Consider the following 27426-nt stretch of genomic DNA (forward strand, 5'->3'; position numbering starts at 1 on the left):
TATTCATTAAAAATTCAAGTACTTGAAATTTTAGTGTAAACTCATTAAGCTCATTCATCTCCTACTTTGAGTTTAGATAGCCTGGTTCATAATACTGCAGTTTTTCTTCACAATTTGAGTTGTCAAAAATGCAATCATATAAATGAAAACAGACACTGTAAAGTAGCCTTTAGTTCTTCTCTTCCTATGTTGGCACCCAGACACCCTACGTGGAAAGGAGCATAAGGTACAATGGGCTGCTTTTAAAGTTTATTTTTGCCTTCTAAGGGAAAACCGATCACAGTGAGGTAACATCCACACAATCCATTCTTTCATAGATAAGCATAAGAGTATCCATCCAATCAGAATTATCGCTTTTCCAAGCTGACTTCTAAACAGAAAAACTTTACAGAGGAAGGACATCCCTATGGGATAAATCTTCCTGATCAAACAGTAAAATGCACAGGAATGAGCTACAAGGATGCTTAGCAGTGAAAACAGCTGTTCAGTTTATAAATTAAAACAGGTTGCACAACATATTCCATTTTTATTTATTTGATAAGCAGCAGTATTTTGTCCATTGTTTTTACATTTCAGTGTAGATACAATTATTATGTCATCTACTATATTACAATATTTAGTCTGTTTTGTCTTTTAAGATACATTACTGTAAAAAAAATCAACTGCCAACGTGGGAAGATGGAGAGGTGGAAGGGGAAGAATGATATCCAACCAAAATTTCCACATTTCAGCAAGTCTTCACTCATTCTCTTTTAGCAAAGTTTTAAGAAATGTCATAATGACATCAACTCAGGATACCTATAGGCTTTTTTCTTCACTGACGCTCATGACATGTCACTGGTGATGATGTAAACAGCAGAAAAAACAGGGGTTGCCAAGTGACCAGTTATGGAGGCACCATAGTTCTGCTTTCCCCCCCACAGAACACACCAAGCAGAGACAGAAATGATCTCCTTACAGCTGTATCTGCAGAATATTAAACTCATGCAACATAGCTGTACTCATCTGCTGAGGCCTGGCTCCGTTCAATGTATTGTTTGTCTATCAGAACTTCAATACACTTCTTAATCATGCTGATACTTGGGTTAAACCTAGCTCTTGATTGGCTAATTACCTGTGCAAAGGAGAGAAGAAAGATAAAAGCTGATATAAATGCTGACTTCTTAAAAGAGCTGGAAAAAAACCCTTCAAAACCAAGCCAACAGTATCTTTTTTAAGAAAAACACAAATTCATTTTCTCAAAATTGCAAGACAGTTTGTGTATTTTTGGAGCAAGTGAAGAGTTTGGAGGAATGTTCATAATCCATGCAGAGGCAGCAATGTTTAGGATCACAACTTTTGGAAGAGCAGTTTTGTGAAAATGAAAAATGCTATCACAAGATTCACACTTGCATCCTAATATGCCATGTGTCTCCATGAACAGGCTCAGAATTGCCATCATGACTTATGATGGAAATTCCAGGCTCCATTACGGTCATCACTCAAGGACTACCTGTATTCTAAAACCATGGTTTAAGCATTTAACATGGCACACTTTATTTCAACTGTCACAGGAGAACCATCTTATTTCAATTGGTACAGCCAACCATCCCATTTAACAAAATCCCCTAAATGTCTACATGACAAGAAGTAAATAATCTTACCTCCTGAATGAGAGCATTGTGTCGCAACAACTTTCGTGCTTTCATGATGCGGACAATGGCAGCTTGAAGGTACATTTTCCTATCTTCATCTACAGCACTTCTTGTTTGCTCCATTTCCTGTAATACAAGACAATGTAATTCAGTGGGTTAGTAGCTATGATCATGTGCAGATGCCCATTCAAATGGCATATTCTTTCATGAGCCAGATGAGAGCTATTCTTTTCTTAGTAAACTGTATGGAAGAAGATAATCCTCTGGCACTCTTAGAAACTAAAGGAAACATGAACGAAGGACCATGGCTTTCCATGTTGCCCAAATCTAGGCAACATTACAGTATGTAGATTTTGAATAAATTTCTTACCTATTATTCCTCAACTTACGACAATTGAGCCCAAAATTTCTGTTGTTAAGTGAGACATTTGTTAAGTGAGTTTTGCCCCATTTTACGACCTTTCTTGCCACAGTTGTTAAGTTAGCAAACCTGGTTGTTAAGTGAATCTGGCTTGTCAAAAGATCGCAAAAGGTGATTACAAGAGCCTGGGACATAGCAACAGTCATAAATATGAACCAGTTGCCAAACATCTAAATTTTGATTATCTGACCATGGGGATGCTGCAAAAGTCGTAACTGTGAAAAATGGTCATAAGTCACTTTTTTCAGTGCCTTTGTAACTTTGAACGGTCACTAAATGAACTGTTGTAAGTCGAGGACTACCTGTAAAGAAAATAAATGCAATACAGATGAAGTAGTAGTAGTAGTAGTTTTGGAAGGGACCTTGGAGGTCATCTAGTCCAACCCCCTGCTCAGGCAGGAAACCCTATACCATTTCAGACAAATGGTTGTCCAGTCTCTTCTTAAAAACTTCCAGTGTTGGAGCATTCACAACTTCTGGAGGCAGTTTGTTGCACTGATTAATTGTTCTATCTATCAGGAAATTTCTCCTTAGTTCTAGGTTGCTTCTCTCTTTGATTAGTTTCCATCCCTTGCTTCTTGTCCTGCCTTTAGGGGCTTTGGAGAATAGCTTGACTCCCTCTTCTTTGTGGCAACTCCTGAGATATTGGAACACTGCTATTATGTCCCCCTTGCCCTTCTCTTCATTAGACTAGACATTCCCAATTCCATCAACCATTCCTTATACAGGTGAAACTCGAAAAATTAGAATATCGTGCAAAAGTTCATTTATTTCAGTAATGCAACTTAAAAGGGGAAACTAATATATGAGATAGACTCATTACATGCAACGCAAGATAGCTCAAGCCGTGATTTGTCATAACTGTGATGATTATGGCGTACAGCTCATGAAAACCCCAAATCCACAATCTCAGAAAATTAGACTATTACATGCAATCAATAAAACAAGGAGTGTACATAGAACAATATCGGACCTCTGAAAAGTATAAGCATGCATATGTACTCAGTAGTTGGTTTGGGCCCCTTTTGCAGCAATTACTGCCTCAATGAGGCCTGGCATGGAAGCTATCAGCCTGTGGCACTGCTGAAGTTTTATGGAAGACCAGGATGCTTCAATAGCGGCCTTAAGGTCTTCTGCATTGTTCGGTCTCATGTCTCTCATCTTTCTCTTGGCAATGCCCCATAGATTCTCTATGGGGTTCAGGTCAGGCGAGTTTGCTGGCCAATCAAGCACAGTAATCCCACAGTCATTGAACCAGGTTTTGGTGCTTTTGGCAGTGTGGGCAGGTGCCAAGTCCTGCTGGAAAATGAAGTCAGCATCCCCATAAAGCTCGTCTGCGGAAGGAAGCATGAAATGCTCCAAAATCTCTTGGTAGACGGCTGCGTTGACCCTGGACTTCATGAAGCACAGTGGACCAACACCAGCAGATGACATGGCTCCCCAAATCAACACAGACTGTGGAAACTTCACACTGGACTTCAAGCATCTTGCAGTGTGTGCCTCTCCATTTTTCCTCCAGACTGTGGGTCCTTGATTTCCAAATGAGATGCAAAAGTTGCTCTCATCAGAAAAAAGGACTTTGGACCACTGAGCAACAGACCAGGTCTATTTTTCTTTAGCCTAGGTAAGACGCTTCTGACGTTGTTTGTTGTTCAGGAGCGGCTTGACAAGAGGAATACAACATTTGAAGCCCATGTCCAGGATCCGTCTGTGTGTGTTGGCTCTTGATGCACTGACTCCAGCCTCAGTCCACTCCTTGTGAAAGTCCCCAACACTTTTGAATGACATTTTCCTGACAATCCTCTCCAGGCTGCGGTCATCCCTGCTGCTTGTGCACCTTTTTCTTCCACTTTTTCCTTCCACATAACTTTCTATTAATGTGCTTTGATACAGCACTTTGGGAACATCCAACTTCTTTTGCAATTACCTTTTGAGGCTTTCCCTCCTTATGGAGGGTGTCAATGATGGTTTTCTGCACAACTGTCAGGTCAGCAGTCTTCCCCATGATTGTGATTCCTACTGAACCAGACTGTCAGAATCCATTTATATCACATTCATAAATGTATGTTTAAAATATTGTGCCTTCCCTGGATTCTGCCATTTCTCCGAGGGGGAGAGGAGAAGGTGTTTATTCAGCCTGGCCAGAGACTGCATTCAAAGACCAGGGAAAACCCTTTTGATCTTAGGACAACAAAGAAGGGGAAGGGAGGGGGGATCTGGTTCGTATCTCCATTTGAATCTGAAAAGGAAGGAGGCAATAATCATAAAGACACGGGAAGTTCCCTCTTTCCCATGAAAGGGTTGACACCGAAGTTTAATTGATGTGGGTCTGACCAAATGGGTTTTGAGGGGAGTGGGTTGAACCGGGAACTCTTTATAAAGCATAAGTTGTAACACAATGCCAGATCCTGTCTTGTATTTCCACAACCGATCACATCCTAGTAAAACCTCCTGTTGGACAAGCCCTGGCTCCAAGAGTTCTTTATTTTCCTAAGATGTGGATTGGGGTGGGTCCTGACACAGACTGAGAGACCATTTAAAGGCTCAGGAACCCTTTGCAGGTGTTATGGCTTAATTAGCTGATTAGATTGGGACACTTTGAGCCTAGAATATTGCACCTTTTCACAATATTCTAATTTTCTGAGATTGTGGATTTGGGGTCTCTTGTCTGGGCTCAGCTGCTAATAAATGTCAGAACTGGTTAGTACTGGGACAAGGAAGGACTATAAAGACTAGCGTAGGAAGGCCATAAAATATTTTGGAAGAATGCCAAGAAAACTGCACAGAAATGTCCAGGAGGCGAGCTTGACTCAAAAGAGATGTTATTTGGTGTTATACCCCTCAATACAGCTATGTCTTGTTAATGACATTAATAATACTTGCCTGTGGGGTATCTTTTTGCATTGAAGTAGTGATTTTAAATTTTGTTCGTTTACTGCTGAAATTCATATTTAATGAAAAAGTGGACTCTGTTTCTACATTCTCCTGCAAGAAAAAGAAAGTGGGTTTTTTCTCCTTTCACACACATGTAAATGATGTCAAACTTATCAACAACTTGTTGCTTTAAGGAAGAACATCTTGCTTCGAAAATCTGTCCTTGCATATGGATTACATCTCCACTGCTGAAATATAAACATATTGCTACTTATTCAGTTTGGCAAGTTTGAACTACTTCAATTCTCTATAGAGAAGTTTGGATGCCCAAGATAGCGAAGGTAGTATACATTTGTTCAAACTAAACTCAATATAATTCTTTCAATAAAAGGAACACAGAAACACTCATCTTAATAGGATTAACATATAGTAAATGTAATATTTTTTGGAAAATAAATATCTTGTGGCAACAGAATAAAGAACAGAATATTTTATAATTAAGATTTCAGTCTATTGGATAAAAAATAATTTAAGGCTAGGTTTAAATTATAATGAAAAAAGGCACAGTTCAATACTACCATTGGCTCTATGACTGCATTTGCACCATAATTTGTACAGCATCAATCAATCCATAATATTTATTCAGTCAATGACCAGTAAAATTTAAAAGAACAAAAGAAACAAAAACAGAGTGAAGCAAATAAATACAGTAATATACTAACAGCTAGCAAAATAAATCACAGAATATAACATTCACTCCTCTATTACTGTATTAATACAGTTCTTACCCAGGCGTTAGTTAAAACACTGATATAAAATAATAAAAACTATATATTCCCTACAATTAATAGTTAAGTTGTATCAAATCAAGTAGTATTTTAAAACAAAAGTAATTATCGCTTTGTCCAATTATATCTTGCTTTCATCATAACAATATAAAATTTAGCTACTGCATACTTAATGAATGTCTTTAAATCTAAATGAGAAGGTTCATGTAAAATTTATCTGGCCTCCCAGGGAATTTATCATTAAGGGATACAAAGCAGATTGTACCCCTAACAAATAAATGTCTCTGTAAATGTCTCTGCAAAATTTATAATATAGTATACATGTGTGAGGTGGTTTCAACCTCCTCATTATGGGCAAATAATTTGTAGAGTAAGCCACAACTAGCTGAGATAACAACAAGTTTGAAGGGACCTTGCAGGTCTTCTAGTCCAACCCCCCCCCTTTCAGGGAGGAAACCCTATATCATTTCAAATGGTTGTCCAATTTCTTCTTAAAAACCTCCAGCTGTTCCACTGATTAAATGTTCTGTCAGAAAATTTATCCATAGTTCTAGGTTGCTTCTCTCCTTGATTAGTTTCCATCTATTGCTTCTTGTCCTGCCTTCAGATGCTTTGGAGAATAGCTTAACTCCCTCTTCTTTGTGGCAGCCCCTGAGATATTGGAACACCGCTATCAGCTATTCTTTGTACTCTTTCTAGAGTCTCAACATCTTTTTTTACATTGTGGCAACCGAAACTGGATGCAATATTCCAAGTGTGGTCTTACCAAGGCATTATAAACTGGTATTAACACTTCACCTGACCTTGGACTTCCAGTGAAAAGATGGCCAACTCATGACATGCTCAGGGATCCCTGAAGGGTTTTTCCTAGACTGTAGCTTTTTCAACTTACCAACAAAAGGAACTGGCATTCCTTTAGTTTATGTGACTCTTCTGGGTTAGAGAGTTCTACAATCATCCCACAAGATCCTCTGTACAGCAATGGGTCTCCAAGTAGTTTCAGGAGCTGTGCTTCAAAGTAGCCTCCATGTCAGTAGCTGGGGGGCAGCGCTGCAATCACTTCATTGTTGAAGCAGCAGCCATTTTGGAATTTATGTTTCAAAGGGACAGTAAGTTGTGCCTTTCATTTCTTAATCATTTTTAAGGACTAATAATCTTTATTAAGCTAAAAGAGGCTCTCTTTGGCCACAGCCTGTTATGCCTTTTTGAAGATCTGTGCCATTTTGGGGATTTCTTCAATGTTAAAAAACAAGGAAGAAGGCTGCTAAAGGCAAGCTAAAGTAAGGAAGTGTGGATTATCTTTTTTAAAAAAATTGATGGAGAAATGTAAGGGCAGAAAGTTGTGGTTCTAGCTTATTATTTTTTAGTAATTTGTAGCTTGGTCTGCTTTGCTGTGGGTGGCTAAAACTTTCTGATTTTTATGATTCCTGATTGGCCAGCAATTCTTAAGTGACTTACAAAAAAGCTACTCTTTGACTAAAGAGGGAGATAAGAAGATGGAGGAGCAAATTATTCGAGATGTATTTGAAAAATCTTTAAATAAAATCCATCAGTTACTGTATGCTCCAAGGTTGTTTAAAAAAAACTACTCAAACTACTTCAGAGATGCAAATATGTGTAGAAAGTTACCAAACCACTGAGGCAATTTCACAAGTAGCTGACAATGTAGAGGAGTCAATTGCAATTTTGGAATATAAACCCAACATCAACTTTTATTATGATGGTTTAAATATAAACCTCCCAACACAATTGAAAGAAGAGCTCAAGACTTCCTGTTCCTGTTTCCAGCGGAACAGTCAGAAGATTCGGAATGCCGAACCCTTCGGCTGAAATTTCTTTCTGTTGGGGACCCTAAGGGGCCAGAACCCACCCCAAAGAGGTGGAATGAAGGAAGGAAATCCCAGGGACTTAAGAGAGACGGCGGTCTCCCCAAACAGTCCAGGAGAAGCCTTCCAGAAACCAACAGAAGAAAAGGCTAGCTAACTCAATTGTCTAGTCATAGCTGAAAATAACGGAAGTCACAAACTTTATATTAAGCAGATTTTAAACAGCATACTTGAATCTGGGTAAGAATATTGATTTTTTCTATCCTACCTATTTTCCTGAAGAAGAAAGTCCCAGAAATAAGAGATCTCCGAAAAAAGGGGGTTTCTACTCCCTCCTTTTGGCTACCGGAAGCGGCAAAACTTACCCTTTAGAGAGAAAAAAAGACTAGAAAGATCTGAAAAATGAGCAAACGCTGACACCTACTGGTGGGTTAGGATTTTTGTCTCTGACCTTCAAAGTTCTTAATAAGTACAGCTGTGTAAATAAAGTGAGACTAACAAATCTGAAGCAATGAATACTTTACAAAAGTAAACATATGATAAGCGGCAACCATTTCAAACGACAATGATTTTAAACTACAAAGAAATAACTACTACTCTCAAACTACTTTGAGAGTATGAATCAACTTATCTCCAACTTAATTTCACTCCAAGAAATTCCCCAGGAAAATACAGTAGAGATATAACATAACTCTGAGGATAGAGACGTAAAGATGGAACCGTATAAAATAAAAAAATCATGACTTAATTCAAGTGGGAGATATTTCAATGCGTTCAAGCAACTTTGAAGATAAGAAAAAGATTGAGAAAAAATACTTTACAGAGAAATGAATGATGCAGCAAAATACACTGATTAAGAAAGGCAATGGCCAGAGAAAAAAGATTAAAATGGAAACCAAGAAAATAGATGATGGGACTTATCAGAGAGAATACTTAAAAAAGAAACATTTGTTTGAATATGGCTAAACAAATGGAAAAACTTTGGAATATATTACTCTTAGAGGGATGATTTTTTTTAAACTAATACAATATGTTTTTTTTCTTTTCCCTTTCTGTAAAAAAAAAGTTGAAATGATCTAAACAAAGCAAACGTTTTAGTTATTTAAATGTGACAATAAGAAAAGCATAAAAAATGTGTTTTGAATTAGAGTTAAAGGATTAGATGATTAGATCTATTGAATGGAATGCTTAAAGTTTAAATAGATTAAATATATTCTCAGCTATGGTTAACAGGAATAAGAAATTGAGGGAATAAATATATATTAAATTAGGAGGGATACATATTTTAAGTAGTATGTTATTTTTTGTATTTCAGTACTTTTGTCTTTCTTTTTTCTCTTTCTTCTTTTTCTCCTCTTTTTTGTCTCTCTCCTCTTTTCTTTTCTCTTTCTACTTTTTTACCTATTGACTAAGAAATATAAAAGTATGAGAGGGCTTATATGGAAAAAATAGAATTAAATCCACCAATGTAAATGTAATTAATTGTTGAGAAAACTGTCACTAGTAAGAATATTTAGAATTTGGGGGGAGAAATAAACTGAAATAAGCACGGTAAGAGGATTTACGATAAGGCAACTAAAATGACAAATAGGGATATTGGAAAAACTATATACTTAATTGTTGTTTATCAAAATAATGAGAATTGGTTTTTTTAATTGAAAAGTTTTAACATACATTTTATCTTTAACGATCCCCCCTCCCCCTCCCCTACCCATCCCTCCCTACCCCTCCCCCCCCGACTTCCCAGAGCTAAGTACAAGGTATAAAAACAAAAAGACATCATGAACATCCATATGCTAACAACAATAAACTCTAAAATCTATCGCTCTCTAGCTCATATAAGATAACTACAAGCACTATTAATATTAAATATAAAAAAAAAGAAAAAAAAGAAAGGAAAACTTATTCAAATTCTACATGAAACTTTTTAGTCCCATATTTGTTCTGGATATATTCAATCCATTTTCTCCACTCCATAATATAACGTTCTTGCGAGTGATCTTTCAAATAAGCCGAGATCTTTGCCATCTCTGCCAGGTCAGAAACCTTTAAAGTCCATTCTTCTATAGTCGGCAGTTCCTCCTTCTTCCAATATTGACCTATTAAGAGTCTTGCTGCTGTAATTAGGTTCAACATCAACTTAGTGTCCACAACCGTAACATCTGTAATTATACCCAACAAAAAAAGTTGCGGACAAAACTTTATCCTTTGCTTAAAAATCTTCTGCATATTCCACCAAATTTTTATCCAAAAAGCCTTAACCTTTTTACAAGTCCACCATATGTTGCATCTTCGTCACCACACCTCCAACATTTTGGCTGATAATTCGGATACATACTTGCAAGCTTTTTAGGATCTAAATGCCATCTATAAAACATTTTATAAAAGTTCTCTCTTAAATTTTGAGCTTGTGTAAATTTTACGTTCCTCACCCAGATCTTTTCCCACGTGTCCATTGTAATAACTTCTTGGATGTTTTGAGCCCATTTTATCATACAATCTTTAACAAGTTCTGTTTCTGAGTCAATTTCTATCAATGCAAGATATATCCGTTTGATATGTGCTGGACCCTGATTTCTAATTTGCTTTATCAGATTTTCATCAGTCATTGTAAAACCAGTTTTCTGATCTTCTTTCCACCTGGCCCGTAGCTGAATATATTGAAACCAAGTTTGAACAATCTTCTCATCTCGCAAGAGGTTGTACGGTTTCAGACACCAGACATTTCTTTCCAGACTTAAAATCTCCTTATACGTAGTCACATCATGTTTAAAACCAACATTTATATTTTCTATTGCGTGTTTTGGGATTGCCCACAATGGTATCTTACAATCTAACTTATGTCTATACTTCTTCCAAACTCTCAACAATGCCTGTCTTAAAATATGCACTTTAAACACATTATCTACCTTCTTATAATACAACAAATATGCATGCCAGCCAAATAACAAGTCATGGCCCTCAAGATTTAATAATCTCTCTTGTGTCAAATTAATCCAATCACTTATTCCTGCTAACGCAGCAGCTTCATAATATAATTTAAGATTGGGCATTTTAAGACCACCTCTTTCACGAGTATCCTGCATAATCTTAAGTTTAACTCGTGGCCTTTTCCCTGCCCAAACAAATTTATTGATACCTCGCTGCCATTCTTCCAGATTAGAATCTTTCTTAAGAACTCGTATCATTTGAAATAAGAATAAAAATTTAGGCAGGACATTCATTTTCACTGCTGCAATTCGTCCCAACAAAGACAATTGCAATTTTTCCCAGCTCTCCATTTCTTTTTGAATTTTTCCCCATAATCTTTCATAGTTATTTTTATATAACTTTGTATTAGAGGGTGACAAAAACACCCCCAAGTATTTGACCCTCTTGACAATCTCAAATCCAGTTAATCCTTCTAAAAGAGCCCTTTGCGATATTGTCATATTTTTGGCCAGAATTTTAGTTTTTTGTGCATTAACTTTAAATCCAGAAACCTTCCCATATTGCATTATTATCTCCATCAGGTCCACAACAGAGTTCTCCGGCTGGGTCACCGTAACAACCAGATCATCTGCGAACGCTCTCAATCTATAATCCTGATCTCTAATTTGTATACCCTTAATTCTTTCCGAATTCCGTATTTTAACCAATAATATCTCCAATGTTAACACAAATAACAAAGGCGATAACGGACACCCTTGCCTTGTGCCCTTCTCAATATTACAAGCTTCAGTCAAACTATTGTTAATGAGAATTGTTTTAATCTAATGTTTGCAAAGAAAGATACTTTGGGGAAAGGGGAAATAACTGAAATTAACATATGGAATATAGATTATAGAAATCAATTGCTAAACATTGTCTTATAAATGTTACCCAGACAACATAATGTTTACAAATTACTGAATGATTTATGTTCTGTTAAAAAAACAAACCAATACAATATATACAAAAAAAATGAAAGAAGAGCTCGAAGAAAATCTGCAACTTTTAAAAGGACAAGTTTGGGACTTCCGGTTTCGCGTCATAGCGAGACGGATGCAGGAAAGCAGGGCTCTGCCTCACGTGCCTGATTTCGCCCTGCTGGGGGCCCAAAAAGGACCTAAAGTCACCCCGGAGAGGCGACGAAGAAGGAGGGGAACCTCATAGATTACAGAGAGACAGCGGTCGATCTGTTTGATCCGAGGAAGCCCTCTGAACCAGCAGGGGAAAGACTGGCTGTAGTCCGTTGGCCAGTTGGAAACTACCAATAACCGGGAAAAAAAGCACTAACAAACAAAGTGTAAGCAAAGCATTTGGAACTGGGTGAGAGTATTTTCCCTGCTCTACTATTTTAAAAACTTTCCCTGGAGAAAAATCCCAAAAAGCAAAGCTCCCAGAAGCAAGAGAGTTTTTTTTCTTTTTTGCCCCTCCCCCTAGAACAGGGGTGTCAAAATCGCGACGTCACATGATGTCGCACGACGTATCAGAGCTTTCCCCCATTGCCGACAATGGGGTGGGTGCGGTTTTGTCGTGATGCGTCCGGCCTACGGGCCGGCAGTTTGACACCCCTGCCCTAGAAGAGCAGCAGCAGTTTAACATCTTTGGGGAGAAAAACAGATAGATTATAAAATCAATTTAGAAATAATTTAAAGACGTAATACTGAAAAAATTTGGGGACCTAAAATACTTTGAAAATTCTATTTTCTTTTAAAAATACAATGACATCTAGTGGTGGAAAAAAGGAATAGCACTAAGACCTTGTTTGCACTCTGTGTCAAGTTTCTGATGGATGAGCTCTTCAAAGAACTCTGAGGCACTGTTTACCTTAAAAGTCTTTTATTAGAGCAGTGTAACATCGGCAATGCTTGGATAAACCTGGAATCTGGATTCCCCTCCCCTAAGTACAATAATATTAAAACATAGTTCCCTCCTTTTGTTGCTGTCATAAATCACATTCTCCAATTAGTTTGAAGGGTAAGTTCTCCCTCCTTAGCTTAACCCTCAGTTCTTTCTTATTGCCTCTTATTACATTCAACTTTGAAAATGCTCCGCTGCTATGTTGTTATGTCTAACTAATCCCCCATGCATATTCTTCCTTCCCCCTCCCTTCTTCATCTACCTTTAACTCTAAAAGTGATACACAAGTAGAAATATAAAATAGCTGCTTCTTCATCTTTTGTCAAAGCAAGAACATCCGATGTTAGCAGCGTTGACACACTGTTTGGAAGGAGTGAACTTGGCCTGAAGCCCAGACAGAGATAGCAAGCTAGACTCTTTGATGTGCCTGAATTTCTCAGCCTTGCAGATTGCAGCTGGAAAAGAAGAAAAACTCTTTGGGCTGTTTTTCTGCACGATGGATTACAATTATAAACTATTTTGAAGCCAGCTGGCTTTCCTGGATTACAAACATCATTTGAGCTGCAGTGTTAAGAACTACATAGAGACAGAGGAAATCTGACGCTTGGTTATTCTCTTTGAGAGAGGTCCTATGGATTATTAACTTGGAATAGTAGGACCTTTAGGATTACAAATTTTGGCTGACTGATGACCCTGGATTTTTGGATAACTGCCTGGAGTTGGTGTTAAAAGACAAAAGTGGATTATAAATTTTTTCGTTCCCTCTTTTCTTTTTCTTTTTTATGGGGAGCCTATTGGATTACAGATCTTCAATTTCAAGAACTATTTAGAGACAGGCTTCCGGTGGCTGCGCGGCGCCGGAGACAGCCTTCCCGGGCTGCCCGCGGCTCAGCTGAGTTATTTTCGCCCGAAACAGCGCCGATCAGCTGTTCGGGCGAATTTGAAGCCCCCTCCTCGGGAGAAGAGGAGGGGGTGAGCCCCCAGGTAGGGGTCGAGTTCTCCGGAGCTGCCTGAGCTTGTGGCTTGGGCGGCTGAAGGATTGAACTCCCCCGTAGCCTGGGCTGCTCCCAGCTGGCCAGCGCCTCTGCTCCTGATTTCTTGGAGCAGAGCCAGGCGTCTGCGACCACCCCTGCCTGAAGGAATGACTATGGATTAAAGGAGCAGGCAGAGCGGTACAAGAGGAAAAGGTGAAGAGGATTATTATATTTTACTCTCCAGCTTGATGGACTTTTTTGGATTTTAAATCTGAAGTGAAAGTGCGTCACAATTGGTAAAAGATGGCGGCTAAACCACCCCCTAAAACTCTTCGGAGTGCTGGAACTTCTCCGGTGCAACAATCATTACTGCAGGCGCTGCATCCTCCTGATGTATTGACATCAAAGGACTTACAAGATGCTCTTGAAAAACACACCCAGGTAATTTTGGAATCAATTAATGATAGATTTGCACAGATGGAGGAGAAATTGGAGAAATTGGAGGAGAGAATGGAGGAGAGGATGGAACAGAAGTTCAGAGTGATGAAGGTAGACATCTTGTCTTCAGTGTATAAAGTGGCTGGATGTGTGGAAGAATTGGAGGAAAAGCTAGAAGATTTGACTCAAAAGAATGCTATATTAGAAGCAAAAGTATTGGAGAATGAAGACAAAATGGATAAGGAACTGAGTCTTGCTCAATATTACCAGATGCAGTTTGCCATTAGAATTAGAGGCTTAAAGGAGAATATTAAGGAAGATCTAAAGCAGCTGGTTTCTGAGGCTTTCGAAGTAGTATTGAAACAGCCAGCATCTGAAATAAAAGGAGGCATGGATAAAGTGTTTCGTGTGAATTCATGGATTGCTAGACAGAGAAAGTTGCCTAGAGATGTGGTGGTATATTTTGCAAAAAGGGAAATTAGAGATGAAGTTATACGAGCTGCTTATGATACTAAAGTTGTGATTGCTAATCAAGAAGTTTTGGTTCTAAAAGAAATTCCTCCAAAGATTTTAAGGAGAAGGAAGGATTTTACATTTCTTGTGCAAGAGCTCAAGCAAAGAGATATAAGGTTCAGATGGGAAATCCCAGTTGGGTTGATGGTGACGCACGAAGGTAAAAGGCACCGTCTGGTTACTGTGATGCAAGCGCGTGATTTCTACAATAATGTTTTAAAAGCAACGCCATTAACACTTCTGGAAGCTGAAAAGGGATCTGGAGAAGGAGTGCATCAAGAGGCCGAAGATGGTCAGATAGAAGACAACGGTGTTGGAGGAGATCAAGATACAACTTCGTCGGATGATCCTATAGAACAGAGGGTGACGCGTGCTGCTGCAAAACGATCTAAAAAGAGAAAATAGCAGGATTTGCAGAAGTCTATGGATTTTTTACAACGTATTTATAGTCAAGTAATGGGAGGTGGGAAAAGATTTGGGTGTAGACGCAATATATTTTTATATGTGGTGGTTTTCTGGAAAGGGTGAGGTTTTTTGGATTAAAGTTTGGTGGAATATACAGAAGATTCTTAAATGGAGGTTAAAGTTTTGTTTGCAATCTTTTTTTTTGTTTGGAATAATTATAGATGTGGCACTGGAAGAGGAACTGCCGATTACAGAAGAGTTGACTTTAAAGTTTTCTGATTTGGTTGAGGTGGCGAAGATTTTGGTTAATTTGAAAGATTATCTGTAAGAACGTTATATCATGGAATGGACAAAATGGATGGAGTCTATTTAGGATAAGTATAGGGTTAAGAAGTATTATGTAGTATTTGAATAACTCTTTTTTCCTTTTTTTTCTTTTTCTTTTTTTCTTTCTATCTTGGGGTTTTTTTCTTTTTTTTTTGTTGTTTTAAATATATATTTAATATTATTAAGGTTTGTTTTATCCTATATAAGCTAGAGAGTGCTTCTTTTTCTATCTTAGTTTTTTATATATATTTAATATTGCTAAGGTTTGTTTTATCCTATATAAGCTAGAGAGTGATGGATTTTAGAATTTATAGTTGTTAGTATATGGTTGTTTATGTTTGCTTTTTTATATATATATATACCTTGTATTTAGCTCTGGGAAGTCGGGGGGGGGGAGGGGGGGAGGTAGGGGGGGAGGGGGGGAGGTAGGGGGGGAGGAGGGAGGGGGAAGGGGGGTTTTTTAAAGGAAAATTGTATCTTAAAACTTTTCAATAAAAAAAAGAACTATTTAGAGACAGAGGAAATCTGACTCTTGATGACTCCCTTTGGGGGAAGCCCTATGGATCATTAACTCTATACAACAGGACTTTTTGAATTACAAATCTCAGTTGATTGATACTACTGGATTTTTGGATAATTGTTTGGAGTTGAGATTGAAAGACAGAAGTGGATTACCATTTTTTTCTTCCTTTCTTCCCCAGTTTGGTGGAGCTTATTGCATTATAGAGACTATAGATAAAGATCACAAGAACTATATAAGATGAACTTAAATTATACATTGTGATATTGATTATAAGATTGGTGGTTTTGCATAAGGTTGGTAACTGGGAAGGTTTGGAGGGTGGGAATAAAAATGAGTGTTTCCAATCTAGCTAAAACTAGCAAAAAACCATCCTCAGCTCTGTCTTCTACTGCCCCCAGTCCTGTGTATCAGAGATCAATTGAAGCAATGCTACAGCAAGAAAAAAAAACAATAATTTCCAGAAGGACATGTAAGCCACACTACAACTAATCCAAGAGGCAATTACTTCACATGAAGAAGACACAAAGAGAAACCATGAAGACAAAATATAATTTTGATAAAATTCACAACTTGAACTTCCAACTAGAAAATTTTCAGCAGATGATTACAAAGAATGAGCAAAGGATTTAGAAAATAGAAGACAAATCAGTAGAAACCAATCAAAAGTTGGAAGAAATAAAAGACGAAAACCAAAGATTGATGCAGGCAAATAAAGAATTGGAAGATTCAGTGGCGGTTTTGGAAATGGAAAAGGCATCCTATTTTTTAAGATTTCAGAACATAATGGAAGATAAGGAAGAAGATTTTGCTGATTTGATGAAAGAACTGTTGGTTGGAGCATTGGAAATTGGGAAACAGGAAATGGAAGGAGAGATTGATCAAATATTTAGAGTCAATTCAAGTTACGCAAGGAGAAACAAAGTCCCTAGAGAGGTACATTTTAGATTTGTTAAAAAATCAATAAGAGATGAGATACTGAGAAGAGTGAGAGATGATCCACTGCAATACAAGGAAAAGGAAATTGTAGTCCTGAAGCAGATACCTAGGAGGATAAGGGACTCACACAGAGAATATCAATTTTTGACCAAAAAAATAATTAAAAAAGGAGTGAATTTTAGATGGCTGATGCCGGAGGGTATACTAATGAATTGGGACACAAAAAGATACCGATTGGACTCTGTTTTTAAAGCAATGGAATTTCATGACAGACATAATGTTTTTCTTGAAGAAAGAAGTTCGGAATTCCAACGAGAATGAGAATCTAGAAAACAGGAAGAGAAAGCAATAGAAGGGGCGGCTAAACAAAGGGAAGAAGAAGAAACAGAAAACATAAATCAAGAACAAGGGGTAAAGGGAAGAGAACAAAGACAGATAAGAGGAGAATAAAACCTAAATATAATTGAAGAAGATCAAGAAGGACAATGGGATTCTCCCAATGAATATAAATGGATTGAACTCCCCCTAAAAAAGGAATATTTTTTACATGATTACAAAAACTAAAAATGGATATAGTCTGTCTCCAAGAAACACATATTAAAAGACAACATTATAAATTTTTGGAATGTGTGAAAATTGGGAAGCTTTATTTTTCATCAGCACAACAAAAGAAAAGAGGAATAGCTCTATATATTAAAGAAACAATGAAACCTAAACAAATTTATTCAGATGAAGAAGGAAGAATACTAATGGTGGAAATAATGATAAATCAAAAACAGACATTGATGGTAGCATTCTATGCACTGTATAATAAACAAGAAGAATTTTACCAAAAATTACATAAGAAATAGTGGAAACGGAACATCAAAATATTTGCTTAGTAGGAGATTTTAACACAATTGTAGATGGAAAGCTAGATTATAGATGTAATAAAATAAGGAAAAAAAGAAAGGAATATTTTACCTAAGGCCTTTTTTAAAATGGCAGAAGAAATCTGTATACAGGATATATGGAGAAAAGAACCCAAAGAAATCTCAATATACATTTTACTCAAATAGGCATAAATCATGCTCTAGAATGGATATGATATGGATATCTCCTGAATTAAGAATGAATATACAAGAGATTGAGATAGAGACTAATGTATGGGTGGATCATAATCTGATAAAATGACATGGAGAGGAACAAAGAAAAAATTAAGATGGACACTAAATCAACCTTTACTGAAAGAGAAAGAATTTATACAAAAAGCAGCAAAGGAAATGGAATTTTTCTTTAAAGAAAATAAGAAAGAAGATACATCGCTCCAAAACATTTGGGACATAGCCAAAGCATACATTAGAGGATTAGCCATAACTTATATGGTGAAAAAGAACAAGGAAAACAACAACAACAACAAATGAAGCTAAAGGAAGAATTTACAAAATTGGAATCAGAATTACAAAGAGACCCACAAAAGAAAACTCTTAAAAAACAAATGGAGATAACAAAACACAAATTAAATTTAGTAGAAGCTGAAGAAATGGCCCAACAAATTAAAAGAGCAAAACAAAACTTTTTTGAAAATGCTAACAAGCTGGGTAGATGGTTAGTTTATAAATTGAAAAAAGAGAGAAAAAACTGATAAATAAATTGCAAGATGTGAAAGGTGATTTACAATGTCAAAATGATACAATAAAAAATAATTAAAGAATTCTATGAAACAGTCTATGATATAGAAGAAACTACTCAGGAAAAAATAATGCAATATATAGAAAAAGCCAAGCTACCAAAAATTTCACAGAATTTTAAAAACATGCTAAATGGAAAAATAACAATGATGGAGCTGACGGAAGCTATAAAAAGACAAAAAAATGACAAGAGACCAGGCCCAGATGGGCTACCTGCAGAATTTTATATTTTAAATGTCTATAAGACATACTAAGCCCATCAATGCAAGAAGTGTGTAATGAGGTATTATCAGAGGCCAATTTACCAAATACGTGGACAGAAGCCAATATTACTTTAATACCAAAGAAGACTCAGACCTGACCCAGATAAAGAACTATAGACCAATATCTCTACTAAATGTGGACTATAAAATCTTTGCTTCCATAATAGCAGAAAGACTGAAGAGATTTTTGATTGAATTTATACATCCAGATCAAAATGGATTCTTACCAAAGAGACAAATAAAGAACAATTTAAGAATGATTCTAGATACACTGGAATAGTATGAAATGCATCCTGGGAAGCAAATGGCGCTAGTTATTTTAGATGCACAGAAAGCCTTTGATAACGTAAACTGGCAATTTCTGGTACAACAACTAAACTATATGGATTTTGGAGAAAACTTCATAAATATTGGACCTCCATTGCATTTAAACTGCCCAGAGGTTGTTGAGAAAAGCTACAATCTGTGAGTTAAGAAGGAGGTGGGTGGAGGAGGAAAGTAGCTGAGCCCCTGCTGATTGGACCTCCATTGCATTTAAACTGCCCAGAGATTGCTGGGAAAAGCTAAAGTAGCGGCCCGCACACCTAACGGCCTGCGAATCATATAACTAAAAATAAAAAACAGTGATGGTACATTCAGGGCAAGTGCATCTGAGATTCCTTTCATCTCAAAATGTCTGGCTTAGTTCAGTTCAACACTTGTTTTGCAGCTGTCTTTCGCAGTACTCTTTTCAAACTGGGAAACTGTCCTATCTGTACACAAATCACTAGTCTACAAGGACAGATTATTTATCTAGGGTCTGTAATCTGCGCTCTTCAGGCAGAAATTAGGTGTCCAGTTCAGCCCTTCTACTCTATTGAGCCTCCACGCTATCAGCCCCCTCTACTACAAAGATCCTGCAGGAGAAGGGCAGTGTGGACAACCGTGGGAGCTGTGAGAGCTGTGAACCATAAACACAAAGCTTTTGCTGTGTCCCTTCATAACAGATACAGTGCCCTTGCTGACCTTAATAGGGACATTAAGGAGACAGGTCAAGGTAGTTGTGATGATAACTCAAATAAGCAGGGGATCGTGGTCCGAGATGAAGAACTTGTTTTCGACAGGGAGAACTACGAATCAGGTATTACACATCAGTCATGCAAGAAGAGAAAGGTATCCAAAAAGAGAAGCCACCTTCTGGTTGGTGATTCAATTATAAGGGATGTAAATTTAGGAAAGGATACAAGGTTTCAAAAGAGGTCAGGTGTCTTCCAGGTGCTACTGCCAGTAGGGACAAGAAGCATATTTTTAAAATAGTCAAGAACGCCAGCAAGGACTGTGATGTGGATGCTATTAATCAAGATCACGTGAAGTATTAATACCACTTTACAATTCCTTGGTAAGGCCACACTTGGAATACTGCATCCAGTTTGGCCACCACAATGTAAAAAAGATGTTGAGACTCTAGAAAGAGTACAGAGAAGAGCAACAAAGATGATTAGGGGACTGGAGGCTAAAACATATAAGGATCGGTTGATGGAATTGGGTATGTCTAGTTTAATGAAGAGAAGGGTGAGGGGTGACATGATAGCAGTGTTCCAATATCTCAGGGGCTGCCACAAAGAAGAGGGAGTCAAGCTATTCTCCAAAGTGTCTGAAGGCAGGACATGTTCTGTCCCAGCCTATGTACGTCCTTGTTACTTCACAAAGATAACCCCTCTTTTAACAGTAGACTGGAAAAATAAACCCTTTATATTTGAGTTACAGACCTGATAATTGTCCCAGAAAAACAAAAGCAACAGAACACTTTTCCAACTGAGACCTTGTCCAAAAGCAAAACGGAGCAGGAGTCAAACAGGAAATAACTCACAAGCAAAATAAACAGACCATGATGTCTTGACACTGAAGTTCTTTGCAAACGGTTGCCTCCAGCAACCAGCCCTGCCCACACATTCCCTTTTTGTTATGTAGCCCCCAAGGCGTGGCTTCTCACTGCTTTCTCCTTCTCCCCTGGAGTCGCCCCATTGCCTCCCTCTGACCTACTCGTGTGACCTGTCTGCGTTTATGAGCATCTCTGAGGTCTTCCAGCTGTGCTTCTTCCGAGTCCGACTGAGCCTCCCAGCACAGCTTGATCACGAGTGGAAGGGCCAGGTTCTTCCTCACTTTGTAAGTCCTGTAGCTCATCAGAGCCTGTCTCTGACTCTGATGGCTCCCCAGGCCCCTCCTCCTCCTCCTGACTCCCCGGACTCAGCTGCCGGGATCACAGGCTGGCACGGAATCACAACAGGACAAGAAGCAACGGATGGAAACTAATCAAGGAGAGAAGCAACCTAGTACTAAGGAGAAACTTCCTGACAGTTATAACAATTAACCAGTGGAACAACCTGCCTCCAGAAGCAGTGAATGCTTCAACACAGGAAGTTTTTAAGAAGAGACTGGACAGCCATTTGTCTGAAATGGTATAGGGTTTCCTGCCTAAGCAGGGGGTTGGACTAGTTGACCTCCAAGGTCCCTTCCAACCTATTATTATTATTATTATTATTATTATTATTATTATTATTATTATTATTATTATTATTATTATTATTATTATTATTATTATCAAAACAATTTTTCATAGACAAATGGCTTGAGTAATTATAAATGGGGATTTCACAGAGAACTTTAATATCAAAAAAGGCACAAGACAAGGGTGCCCACTATCTCCATTATTATTTATTTTAACTTTGGAAGTGCTGAATAGAAATGTCAGACAGGATCCAGAAATTAAAGGAATGGAGATAAAAGACGAAAAATATAAACTACAAGCATTTGTGGATGATTTGGTATTTATACTAGAAGACCTGTTGGAGACAAGCCCTAAATTATTGAAGAATTTGGAGAAGTAGCAGGACTGAAAATAAACAGAGAAAAAATTAAAGTGATAGTCAAAAACCTTACAGATAAACAAAAAAATAAACTGTCAGAAAAAACAGACCTCCAGGTAGTTAAGAAAGTTAAATAGCTGGGGATATATTTAACAGCAAGGTGTGCAACAATAAAAGAAGACAACTATGTAAATCTATTAAAACAAATAAAACTAGACTTGGAAAAATGGGAAAATTTACAACTATCAATATTAGGAAGAATAGCAACGGTGAAAATGAAGATTTTACAAAAACTACTTTTTTATTCCAAACAATACCTATAAAAATAGAGAAATATTTTTTTTGATGAGTTAAATGCATTGATTTTGAAATTTATCTGGCAAGGGAAAAAAGCCAGAATCAGACTGAAAATGTCACAAGAAGGGAAAGAAAATGGAGGATTTGGGTTACGAGATTGGGTTCTATATTATCAAGCAGTTGCATTAACATGGCTAAAAGAATGGATAACTCTTAGACACAAAATATTATTATACTTAGAAGGACATGACCTACAACTCGGATGGCACGCCTTTCTATGGTATGGGAAGAACAAAATCCATAAATACTTTCAAAATCACTATGTAAGAAACGCTTTGCTTCTAATATGGGAAAAGATAAAAGTGAAAATTTATATGAAAATACCAGGCTGGATCTTGACAATGGAAGCATTTCTTCAACCAAATTTAGTTAATTATGAGAAACTTGTGACTTATAGAGACATTTTGAATACTGAAGGGAAATTACAAATTAAACAAGAGCTGGAAGAACAGGGCACTGAGCTATCATGGTGGCTGTACCTGCAAATGCAAACGAGATATGAGAAAGATGCCAAAACATATGGTTTTTTATAAAGACCAGATAGTGTTTGACCAGCTACTATTGTCATCAGATGAAAAATTTATTAAGAAACTGTATAACTTTGGCAAAATTTGTGGGAAAGCAACTATAAAATATGGTAACAAGGACAGCTACTTATAAAGAAAATTTATATAAAATGTTTTATAGATGGCATTTACCACCTGCAAGGTTACAAAAATGTTTAAAAACATGTCTAGCAATTGTTGGAAATGTAGGCAAAAGCCAGGCACGTACTACCATCTTTGGTGGACATGCCCCAAAGCAAAACAATTCTGGTTGAAAATACATATGTGGTTAGAGAAAATGTTAAGAAAACATGTAGATTTTAAGCTGGAACTATTTCTTTTAGGTATAACCTCAGAAAACTATGATAAAGAATGTGTCTATTTAATATTACATGTACTAACAGCAGTGAGAAATACATTTGCACAGCACTGGAAAAAGGAAGAAATACCAGCTGAAGAAGAGATAATTAAGAAAATTTTGGACTGTGTGGAAATGGACAGGCTTACATTGAAAATGAAAGGAAAAGAAGATACAAAATACTCTCAAACATGGGATACATTTTACAAATGGCTATAAAAATGGAGTAGAGAGTAGGAATGGAAGATGTATTATTATTAAGTTAAATATGTGGACCCAGACAACACGTTGTGTACTAGGCACTAAAGATTTGTAACTATAAAAAATTAATAAAATATCTTTTTTAAAAAAGGACATGTTTGGGACATTTTCCTCATGGACATTAACAAGGTTGAGAAATCCTTGAGAAAAAGAAAAGTGTATAACTACTTGGCAAACATTCCAGAGAAGAAAAGGATTTTATTCCATGAAGACAAGCTGGACGGATCGACTTAAATTTAATGAGTCAATTGGAATTAGGATGGATTTTTATCGGTCTGATATTTGTAATCTAAAGTTTGAAAATGTATTTTTCCTTTATATATAATGCTTAAGTAGTTCCTAAAGTTAGTAAAATATTATTGAAAGTGTATTTGAAAGTATCCATGTTAAGAGAAAGTTAAAGAAAAAGATGTATTAGCTAAAAGAAGTTTTAAAAAGGATGTATACAAGAAAAAATTCTATAAGAGTAACTTGGAGGGAGTGATCTAAATTTAATGTGTTAATTGGAGTTAGTTGGAATTTAATTGGTCTGAAAGTGAACTTTAAAGTAGGTTAAGAGGAAGTTAAAAAGTGTATTAGAAAGTTTTGATTTTAGAAATGTTTTTTAAGAAAAGTTTAGTGTTTTAAAATGGATGAAAAAACTATTTTTCCCTTTAAGGTTAAAGAATCTGAAAGAATACAGTGAATTTTGTTAATATAAATGGTGATAGTTTATAAAGATTATTAAGTGCAAATAAAAATACATATTATTTCCACAGCAAGGAAGATAAAGCAGAAATGGTTAAATTGATTGTTTTATTCAAAGAGGAGAATATATTTAATTATGTTTTTATTTGGATATCACTTCTGTATTTTGTGCTTGTGCTGAAAAAAAAATGAAACTTTGACTTTGGTTTTGCTGATTAGATAGATTTGTTGTTATAGAAATGGCTATAGAAGAATGGACTTTAAAAGTTTCCAACCTGGCGGAAATGGCAAAGATCTCAGCGTACTTGAAAGACCATTCGCAACAGAGATATATTGTGGAGTGGAAAAAATGGATTGATTATATCCAGAATAAATATGGGACTAAAAAGTTTCACCTAGCATTTGAATAAGTATTAATGTGATATTTATATTGCTTGTAGTTATTTTATAGGAGTTAAAGTGCGATAGATTTAATAGTTTATTGTTGTTTGCATATGGTAGATTATGATTGTTTGTACTTTTATACCTTGTATTTAGCTCTGGGAAGTCGGGGAGGGAGGGAGGGGTTGGGGAGGGTTGGGAAGAGGGGAGGGGGTTGGGAGGGGTTTTGTTTTGTTTTGTTAAAAATAAAATGTACTGTAAAACTTTTCAATTAAAAAAAAAAGAAATGGCTAGTTATATACTAAAAAGAGTTGGAAGTCAATGCCTTTTTCTTTCTTCCCTTGTACTTATTGACCTAGCCCTGTTCCACGATCACCCTGGGAGGGAACCATGATACTTCAGAACACCAGAGACCCCCCCAAAAGTGAGCAGGAGGAGCCCCAGCCCTAGACGACACCCAACAGGATGCTTCCAGTGTGGCATGGAAGGCCATGGAGTCATCAACTGCCCTTTCTCACGATCAGTGGTGGCCACCAAATACTCCACTGAAAAGGGGCAGGTTGACCTCCAAGCCCAAGAATGCAGCATGTAAAGGGATCGAGGTCGTAGCATTCTCTCTATCTAGCGAAGGTGAGGGAACTCCAACAAAGGACCCAAGGCTGACCAGAGAAAGCGACAGCAGCAGGGATGACGACCCACTGGTAAGTGGAAATACTGTACGAAACCAATGATAGTGAAAGAAGAGCTGATGGTAGCTTCCTCAGGACAGAAAGGCATACTAACAGCCTTGCTAGATTCCGGGTGCACCCAATGTCTAGTTAGCCTCAATCTAGTGGAGAGGCTTGGAATACGCCTGTGAACTCAAGGTACTAATAGCTTTCACCCAGTTAGATGGCTCTCTAGAGGGGGGAGCTCCCGCTACTTTCATGACCAAACCTGTAGAGATGAAAATTGGGGCCCACATAGAGACCATTAATTTCATTGTAGCCCCTAGTATGGACAGGCCTATGATCTTGGGCCTTGCTTGGCTGGAGAAGTGGAATCCTGCAGTAAATTGTATGAAAAAGATCTTAAAAATCCCTAGGAAAAGCCCCAATGAGAAAGCTGCAGTGAAAGTGGAACTGTGCAAACTCACTCCCCTCATTAAGGAGAAAAAAAAAGAGTTAGCACTCTGCCAGCCTGTGCAGGAGACGAAGTGGTCTGCCTCATTCCAAAACAATACTGGGGTCTGGAGGAAGTTTTCAGTGAGAGGGAATCGGATATACTCCCGCATCGCCCCACAGACTGTGCTATTGAAATATTGCCTGGGGCCAAGCTACCAGAACCCAAACTATATTCGATGACACCAAGGGTGTTTGAGGAGCTCAGGACTTCTATTGACAAAAATCTGGCCAGGGGATTCACTCAGCTGGTAAAATCGTGCATGGCTGCACCCATTTTATTCTGGGAAAAGGACGGTTCCCTAAGACTCTATTTGCATGAGAATGTGTACTCCCTGCCTTTGATGAAAGACATGCTAAGCCACTTGGCCAAGGGGAAATTTTTTTACCAAGCTGGATTTAAAGGAGGCTTATTACCGGGTGTGAATCAAAGAGGGTGATGAGTGGACAACTGCTTTCTATTGCCCGCTAGGTTGCTTTCAATTTCGGGTCCGCCCGTTCAGTCTACAAGGGGCACCTGCCATATTTATTCAACTAATAAATGAAATATTACATGAACACTTGTTCAAGGGAGTCCTAGTCTACTTAGATGACAATCTAATTTATACAGAAACCTTGGACAAACACATGAAGCTGGTGAGGGCTGTCCTAGAAAACCTTCTAACTGCTCAATTATACATGAAGCTCTCCAAGTGCGAGTTTCACAAAACTAAATTGGACTACTTAGGGTACCATCCCCTTCATGGATTACTGCCTTGTCGTGGCGAAGGGGCTTGCAGAGAGTTCTGACAAAACGTGATCCACTGGAGAAGGAAATGGCAACCAACTCCAGTATCTTTGCCATGAAAACCCTATGGACAGTACCAAAAGGCAAAACGATATGACGCTGGAAGATGAGCCCCTCAGGTCGGAAGGCATCCAATATGCTACTGGGGAAGAGCAGAGGGCTAGTACTAATAGTGCCAGAAAGAATGAAGCGACTGGGCCAAAGCCGAAAGGACGCTCAGCTGTGGATGTGTCTGGTGGTGAAAGGAAAGTCCGATGCCGTAAAGATTTTTTCTCCATAGGAACCTGGAATGTAAGATCCATGAATCAAGGAAAGCTGGATGTGGTCAAACAAGAGATGACAAGACTGAACATCGACATCTTAGGTATCAGTGAACTAAAATGGACAGGAATGGGTGAATTTAATTCAGATGACCATCAGGTATACTACTGCGGGCAACAATCCGCAGTAGGAAAAGCAATACTGGGATACAATCCTCAAAATGACAGAATGATCTCAGTTCGAATCCAAGGCAAACCATTCAATATTACAGTAGTCCAAGTCTATGCCCCAACCACCGATGCTGAAGAGGATGAAATTGACCAGTTCTATGAAGCCCTACAGCACCTTATAGAACTAACACCAAAAAATGATGTCCTTATCATCATGGGGGATTGGAATGCTAAAGTAGGAAGCCAAAAGATAACTGGAATAACAGGCAAGTTTGGCCTTGGAGTACAAAATGAAGCAGGGCACAGGCTGATAGAATTTTGTCAAGAGAATACGATGGTCATAGCAAACACTCTTTTCCAACAACCCAAGAGACGGCTCTACACATGGACATCACCAGACGGTCAACACAGAAATCAGATTGACTATGTGCTCTGCAGCCAAAGATGGAGAAGCTCTATACAGTCAGTAAAAGCAAGACCAGGAGTTGACTGTGGCTCAGACCATGAGCTTCTCGTTGCAAAATTTAGGATTAAACTGAAGAAAGTAGGGAAAAGCACTAGGCCACTCAGGTATGAATTAAATCATATTCCTGACGTATATACAGTAGAGGTGACAAATAGATTTAAGGAATTAGATCTGATAGACAGAGTGCCTGAAGAACTATGGACAGAGGTTTGCAACATTGTACAAGAGGTAGCAACCAAAACTTTCCCAAAGAAAAAGAAATGCAAGAAAGCAAAATGGCTGTCTGAGGAAGCTTTGCAAACAGCTGAGGAAAGGAGGGAAGCGAAAAGCAAGGGAGAAAAAGAATGATACGCCCAACTGAATGCAGAATTCCAGAGAATAGCTAGAAGAGATAAGAACGCCTTGTTAAATGAACAGTGCAAAGAAATAGAAGAAAACAATAGAATAGGGAAGATTAGAGATCTCTTCAAGAAAATTGGAGAGATAAAGGGAATGTTTCATGCTAAAATGGGCATGATAAAGGACCAAAATGGCAGGGACCTAACAGAGGCAGAAGAGATTAAGAAGAGGTGGCAAAATTACACAGAACTATACAAGAAAAAGCTTAATGTCCCTGATAACCATGATGAGGTGGTCACTGACCTCGAGCCAGATATCCTAGAATGTGAAGTGAAATGAGCCTTAGGAAAGCTGAGCAACAACAAAGCTAGTGGAGGTGACAGTATTCCAGC

At 37.7% G+C, this 27426-nt stretch overlaps 1 protein-coding gene across 2 annotated transcripts in view; it reads right to left on the reverse strand.

Annotated features, from left to right (window-relative positions):
• Nucleotides 1-516: 516 nt before the first annotated feature.
• The window catches only part of LOC310648259 (cullin-2-like), a 261274-nt gene continuing 234364 nt past the window's right edge, over nt 517-27426 (reverse strand). For both annotated transcript variants that reach the window (XM_083376009.1, XM_083376010.1), the window contains 3 exons: nt 4939-5040; nt 1644-1760; nt 517-1114 (listed from right to left, as the gene is read on the reverse strand). In XM_083376009.1, coding sequence (XP_083232135.1) covers nt 983-1114; nt 1644-1760; nt 4939-5040 — 351 coding nt within the window. In that variant the 3' untranslated portion in view covers nt 517-982. The remainder of the gene's footprint in view (nt 1115-1643; nt 1761-4938; nt 5041-27426) is intronic.

This window comes from Vipera ursinii (assembly GCF_947247035.1).
Source record: "Vipera ursinii genome assembly, chromosome: W".
NCBI classification, from domain to species: Eukaryota; Metazoa; Chordata; class Lepidosauria; order Squamata; family Viperidae; genus Vipera; species Vipera ursinii.